The sequence below is a fragment of the Papaver somniferum genome, chromosome 5, assembly GCF_003573695.1.
Source record: "Papaver somniferum cultivar HN1 chromosome 5, ASM357369v1, whole genome shotgun sequence".
Lineage (NCBI taxonomy): Eukaryota > Viridiplantae > Streptophyta > Magnoliopsida > Ranunculales > Papaveraceae > Papaver > Papaver somniferum.
The window spans coordinates 210,390,840-210,397,808 of NC_039362.1; the positions used below are offsets into that span (position 1 = coordinate 210,390,840).

Genomic DNA, 6,969 nt, shown 5'->3' on the forward strand with positions numbered 1-6,969 from the left:
TTCTTTTGGAACATTTGTTGGTTTCTTTTTGTAGTATTGCAAGTGCGTTTCTTTTCTTCTTAATCTTAACTACTGCCGCTTTATAGCCGCCAGGGCTACGATGTGGTCGGGCCACATGCTTCAAGTATGTGGCCCCTCTTATTTTTCTGACACCTATTATAACTAAAAACATGTCCCCTCCAAATCCCCTAAAAATTTCACGTTTTGAGCAAAAGTATGGAACTAAGAAAAATACTTTTAGTTACACTTTTAAGTAATTAATTGTTCAAGGACTTTATTTTTTTCTTTATAATAGGTGTCATAAAGTTAAGAAGTATGTGGCCCACCCACATCGTAACCGTACCGCTTTATAGCGTTGCAAGTGCATTTTAAGTCAAAGAAAAGAAAAGAACCAAAAGAAAGGAAAAGAAAAACAAAAACTTATGAAGTCGAAGGGCAAACCATTTCAGGCTTACCCTCTGAGCAGCCCACTCCATTAAACCTGCCTCTTAAACAGATCCAGTCCATAGATCCAATCGAATTATGAGAATTACACCAAAACCGAATTCTCCCCTCCTCTCTCACGAAGAAAACTACAAGGTGACCAGACATGTTCTGTCTTCTTGATTTTCATTGTCTGCTTCATACATTCCGCGCTTGGTTCGATCAAACTCATCATCTGGATACCAATCAAAATAACAGGTCTGTAATTTATCAAACCAAATATTAACCCTGTAAAATGTCTTTCAATTGTTTGTTGAAATGCCTAAGAGAATCACTTCTAGACTTCTAGTTATAGTTACCCACCTTTGATTTCATTGGCTGAAGGGTCGGATTAAGTTTCGCTAAAGCTTCATCCAGTTGAAGCTTGGGCATGAGCTTAAGTCCTTATTGGTCAAGTTGTTTAAGATAAAAAATGTTGGAAGTTAGCATTGTAGTTTAATCCGTTATTTTCTTCTTCTTCTGGTGCAGAGATTTCACTTTGAAATAATCATATATACTTGTATGCCACTTCGGTTATGATCCTTTTACTAGCTTGATGCGAAAGTTGTATATGGATGAAGACATATAAATATTTTGTTTTCTCACTTGTGTCAGCTGAACAAAAAAGAAAGCTGAAAGGTGAGGGGGTCGGAATCCTAAAGTAGGAGCAAGACACAGTTAAGGAACGTATTGAAATCCTGGAACGATGAGTAAGTCTTCATGTTCTTTTATGATATCCTGTTTTATTCATGTCGAATTGTTCACATTGTCTAAATTGCAACTGCATTATTCACTGACAGCCTCTTTTTTTTCGAAATTTTACCTGAACAAAGCAGGAGATTTAAACTACTGAATACTGATACATCATTCTTAACTCAAATATAATATAATGAACATATTAAGAAACAAACCTGGCATCAAGAAGCTCTTTTTGGAATTGTTAAGAGTGATTCACTTAATTGACATGCATAGTGTTGTGGAAAACAAAAAAACTATCCAAATCAAGTTGTTCTTCAATAAATCAATTTACAGACTATAGCCTGCTATTTTTAGTAGTGTGATTTGTGAATGTATGGTAGTTCAAGTAGAAACGAATTCGTTATTTTGTCTCATCAGCTTATAGTGCATATATATGATCCTCTCAGTGACAGGTACATCATCTAAGGCTACAAAGAGTGGAGGTGCCAGAATCAAATTTAAAGTTTAAGGACCTGAACCAGCATAAACATTCGACAAGGTGTCAAGCACAAATAATACATGCAACACGCATGCACATGACCTCCCACTTTCCCATGTCTTATCAGCTAAAGGTTCCAGTACTTGGTTTAATTTCCCTCCGTTTCTTTGCAAAATCAAGTCAGTGCTTCTCATCATCTACCCCCAAATACCAGACGGCTGACTAAGCAAGAATGTCTGATACACTTACAACACTGCAAATCCATGAAAGAACTAAGAGAAATCCAATCCCAGGTCTTCAGAATAGGTCTAAGTCAAAACAGAGATGCAGTAAACAAACTCTTGCTTTTCTGTACGGACCCAAAGTCTGGAAATTTTCACTATGCAGAGAGAGTTTTCAGTTACACGGAAGAGCCATCTTTATTCTTATACAACTTAATGATCAGAGCATCTACTAAAATGGGTAACTTAAGAAGATGCGTTTCTCTTTTTGTTAGATTAAGGGAAGATGGTTTATCTCCTGATAATTTCACTTTCCCATTTGTTCTTAAGGCGATTGGATGTTCGAAGATGGTTTTGGAGGGAAAAAAGATCCATGGGCTCATTGTAAAAACTGGGTTTGAGTTTGTATCTTTTGTGAGAAACTCTCTTATGGATATGTACACAGAGATGGGTGATGTTGAGACATTACGGTTTCTATTTGAAGAAAACCCAGAGAGAGATTTAGTTTGTTGGAATTTTTTGGTTTCTGGGTATGTTAGGTGCGGAAAATTTGAGGATGCTCTAGTCATTTATCGCAAGATGAGAGAAGAATCTGGATTTAAACCTGATGAAGCTACTCTTGTTAGCACACTTTCTGCTTGTGCTGCCTTAAGAAATTTGGAATTAGGTAAGGAAATACAGTTCTATATTAGGAGTGAACTTGAATTTACAGTTTTACTTAGCAATGCCTTGTTGGGAATGTACTCGAAATGCGGATGTTTAATTCAGGCACGCAAGTTTTCAATGAGATGCCGTTAAAAATGTGATTACTTGGACCAGTATTGTTTCTGGATATGTGAATTCTGGTCAAATAGATGAAGCTAGAGAGCTTTTCAAAAGAAGTCCAGTAAGGATGTTGTTCTTTGGACAGCTATGATCAATGGATATGTGCAGTTTAATCAGATCGACGAGGCTTTGTCTCTTTTTAATGAGATGCAAACTAGGGGATTAAAACCGGATGGATTTACTGTTGTTGCTCTGCTAACAGGTTGTGCTCAATTGGGAGCCCTGGAGCAAGGGAGATGGATCCACGGTTACATCGAAGATCACAATATTAGAATGGATGCTGTAGTTGGTACTGCTCTTATAGATATGTATGCTAAATGTGGCTTCATAGAGAAATCGATGGAGATTTTCTTGAAAGTAGATGAAAGGGATAGGTCCATATGGACTGCTATTATTTGTGGGCTCGCTCTGAATGGGCAGACAATAAAGCTCTGGAGCTGTTCTCAGAGATGAAACTGGCTGGGGTAAAACCGGATGATATTACTTTCATTGGTGTTTTAAGTGCATGTAATCATGCGCATATGGTGGACGAAGGACGATCTTATTTTGAATCCATGAAGACAATTTATCAGATCGAACCTAAGTTAGAACACTACGGGTGTTTGGTTGATCTACTTGGACGTGCTGGGAAGATAAGTGAAGCTGAAGACATAGTGGAAAAGATCCCAAATATTGATAATGTCGACGATTTGCTGCCATTATGGGGTTCTTTACTAGGGGCATGCAAAATCCATGGAAATGTCGAGACAAGTGAACGTATAGCGAAACGTCTTTCTGCAAAAGAATCCAACAGTTCTGGTATTCTTACACTTCTAGCAAATATTTATGCGGCGGCTGAAAGATGGGAGGATGTTAACAGAGTCAGGAGGAAGATGAAGTCTTTAGGAGTGCAAAAACTGCCTGGATGCAGTTCAATTGAGCTGAATGGCGTTGTACATGAATTTCATGTAGGAGGCTCTTCCCACCCAGAGATTAGCAACATTTATAGCCTGTTGAATGATATGAGCCGTGTGATGTTTAGTTCAGAAGAAAACTTGAGAAGCATCAAGACCTGATTCTCATACTGTTTTATTCGTTAAGGCTAAGCAAGCATGGGCTTATACTTTAGACAGTTCACATGATGGACATTGGGTGCAAGAGAGATGCTCGCAATACTTTCAGTTTAAGCAACTGGGTGGCCATCGATATGTGTTTGGTATTACATGTCCACAGTAGAACTTAACTTTTGGAGCCATACATCATAGGGGCATGAGTCTTAATATAGCTAACCATCTGTTATCAGCTCATTCAATAAGGTACGTTAAGATGGTACGATGCTTATTAATGTATTATAAATCATATATATTTCACAATTATATATAACTTGAAACTCACCATATCTCCAAAGGTTATTACTATGCATTAAATATATATGCTATTCATGGCTAACAATGTTAAGCATTTTTTTGCAGCAATGATCTGAAGAAACGTACCAGAACTAGTCTGGTTTTTAAAGAGGGAGGAAAACAATCAAGTGATATTTACTGCTGTAGGTGCATCAGCAAAGAATGGCATGTTTCTCTGTTGAAGTTCTTGACAATCCTCTGGAACGGCTTTCATGGGATCTAAAATTTCACGATCAGGTAGATCTAGTCCCTGTTTAATCTGCCCCATTCTTCTTGAGTGTAAAACTTGCTTAGACATAACAGGGAGCCGGATAGTCTGGAATTCGTTTAGAGCGACACCCAAGTTCTCTAATCCCCACTTCTCAAGGCATTTGCCTAAAACGGCAGCATCTAAAATTGACATATTTGTGCTTCTTAGACCATGTGGAGAGGTGGGATGAGCTGCATCTCCGATTAACACCACATTATCCCAGTGAATCTCTTTTAGAGGATCACTATCATATATGAGATTGATGAAAGGTTCTTTTGTTTCTTTCATTACCCTTGCCAACTCTGGAGCCCAAACACATTCAGCCTCTTTATGCATCTGTTCAATCATCTCGTTGCTTACTTTCGTTGTCATTGAATTTCCCTGAACCAGGTTTTGCTATCAGCTTAGGAGAACTTGAATAGAAGTTCAAAATTTTCAGTACGTGCTGAGCAACATCTGTTTAAATCAAATCTAGTAGTTTTGAAGAAAGAAAAAGTAGAGTAATTACCTTCAATTCTGGTTCTGGTTGATTGACGTACCATATCCAATTGATTCTTCTGTTCTGAAGCTCGTAAAATACACAATGAGTTCTACAACCCATATCAAAATACAAGCATTTCCCAAGCTCAGGGAAAGCCTTACGGAGATTGGTGATGGTATCAGAATTTTCATTTCCCGTAAAATCAAGCACTCCTCTCCATGCAGAGTAACCTGAGTACCTGTGTACAGCTATCTCTAGTACATTAAACAGGAAGGAACGAAGTTCAACAATTACCATTTTAATTTGTTTTTAAAGCCCAAATGTTGTTGATAGATTGATTAGAAACTACCTTAACTTAAAATCGGGGAGGAAATGTTTACGAATTGTTGACAGACAACCATCTGCTGCAACAAGCAAATCACCAACTACTTCTGTTATCTCATTTGTTTGTATCACTTTTGCTTTAACTCTTACAGAAGCTTTGTCATCTGAAATGCAGAAGGAGAGAAACTGGTGGCCCCAAAGGACAATGTCTGACGGTAAAGCTTTGTAAAGCAAGCCGTGAAGATCAGCCCAATGAGCTGCCCTAAAATTGAAATTTTCATCTCTCGTCAGTACCTTGCAAATCTTCTTCTCACTGTCTGTTGCTTGGTTCTGCTCAAATTACAATGCTTCAGAAAGCAGTCTTGGTAAGCATTAATATTAACTTAAATTACTTAATCATGTTGAACACCGTTTTCTCATATTCAATATTCTTTATGAATTACAGCAGTTATACATACGTAATGTGTTTCCAAGTATTCTAGTCTTTGATAAAAAAATTTATGAGATTGATAACCTCATTCTGTTAAAATTATTCAATCACTAGGATGATCCGATGTACCTGATAGACGAGTGCGTACCAGATCGATTCTAAGCGGCAAGGTAGCGTTGTGGAGGAGCTCCGATTGGTTCAACCAGAGTTCAATGAAACTTCGAGCTTGTTGGTCGAGTCCAAGGCCTGCACCAGTTGAAACACCAGTCTGTGGTGAATCCGATTTCTCAATCACCACTAAATCCCATCCCGCTGTTATCAGTGAGTGAGCACAAGATATCCCTGCTATGCTTCCCCCAACAACCACTGCTGTTGGCTTCCTCTTCATATCTCCTCCTCTGGATGGAGAAGAAGATGCCATTCAGATAAAGGACAAGAACAGTTTAAGTATGGTCCAGCAGCTTACCTCTTTTTCTTTTTCTTTGAAAACAAGCGACAAACTTGGTCACCCTCACGCAGTGTTTTTTTTGTTTTTTGTTTTAATTGAAACTAGTTTTGATTTTGTTGACCTCATGTTCAACATGGGTAAGCAAAATTTAGCATACTATTGCTGTGGCATTAACTAGAAACATTTTCATTGCAAGGAACTATAGTGATGGAAGTATAGGCCAAAATGTTCAGAATATGATCTTACATGGAATGTTGTAATCTCATACTAGGCTAAAATGCAAAAGTGATGATAACACTATTGCACAAACGGAATATATTTTCTGTAGTGTTCAGCTTGACTACTTTTTTTTTGCCGAACTCAACAATGTTCTGGGCTTGGGTCCAATTGCGTGGGATGTCAAACAAGGATGAAATAAGGAAAGCCGACCTCTTACCTCACTTCAGATACCAAATTCCATGGGGTTACCAATTGAATAGACTAGTTTATCACCCGTGCTACGCACGGGCCTGTGTATTGAAATGTTGGATCCATATTAATACTGACTTCATTAGAAAAATATTATCAAAAAACTGGTAAATAGTCAATAAGGTAATATAATCCAAACTGATATTTGAATTGGTTCAAGGAAGTGAAATAAAAATTAAGATAGATATGAACTACAGGAACAATGCAATGAAAAGGGATCTCATGTTAGCAATTTTCCACATCCTCTCTGTCATGGTCGTAAAACATTCTTCCACCACCTCTTTGTACTGGTAAACAGTCCTCTCTGTCTTGGCTGCAAAGCATTCTTGCAATTTTCTCTGTTTTGGTGAACAACTATCTCTGTCCATGTGTGCTGTATATGTGCATGCTTATTAACATTCAAAACCATGAACCAGTTTAGTCTAGTTTTCATATTGAACCCTGAAAACAACACAACGAAAATAATATGCCTTGTCCATCAAATAATCAAAAAGTTGA

General features: G+C 37.8%; 1 protein-coding gene and 1 pseudogene across 1 annotated transcript; one reads left to right on the plus strand and one right to left on the minus strand.

Moving 5' to 3' along the window:
- The first annotated feature begins 546 nt into the window (after positions 1-546).
- On the plus strand, positions 547-4,186 carry LOC113284512 (annotated as a pseudogene).
- LOC113284513 (aurachin C monooxygenase/isomerase-like) lies at positions 4,066-6,202 on the minus strand. Its single transcript, XM_026533998.1, has 4 exons — positions 5,704-6,202; positions 5,151-5,455; positions 4,829-5,039; positions 4,066-4,701 (listed from the first exon to the last, which is right to left on the minus strand). Exons 1-4 carry the CDS (start codon positions 5,974-5,976, stop codon positions 4,195-4,197), a joined length of 1,296 nt encoding a protein of 431 aa, XP_026389783.1. The 5' UTR covers positions 5,977-6,202; the 3' UTR covers positions 4,066-4,194.
- Positions 6,203-6,969: the final 767 nt, after the last annotated feature.

Bases quoted from the DNA above. Each gene is read 5' to 3' on its own strand.
- LOC113284513 (XM_026533998.1), bottom strand. From the start codon at position 5,976: ATGGCATCTTCTTCTCCATCCAGAGGAGGAGATATGAAGAGGAAGCCA. The intron at 5,456-5,703 runs GTACGCACTCGT...TAATTTGAGCAG, and splicing joins TGCCGCTTAGAATCGATCTG to AACCAAGCAACAGACAGTGA. The intron at 4,702-4,828 runs GTAATTACTCTA...AACCTGGTTCAG, and splicing joins AACCAGAACCAGAATTGAAG to GGAAATTCAATGACAACGAA.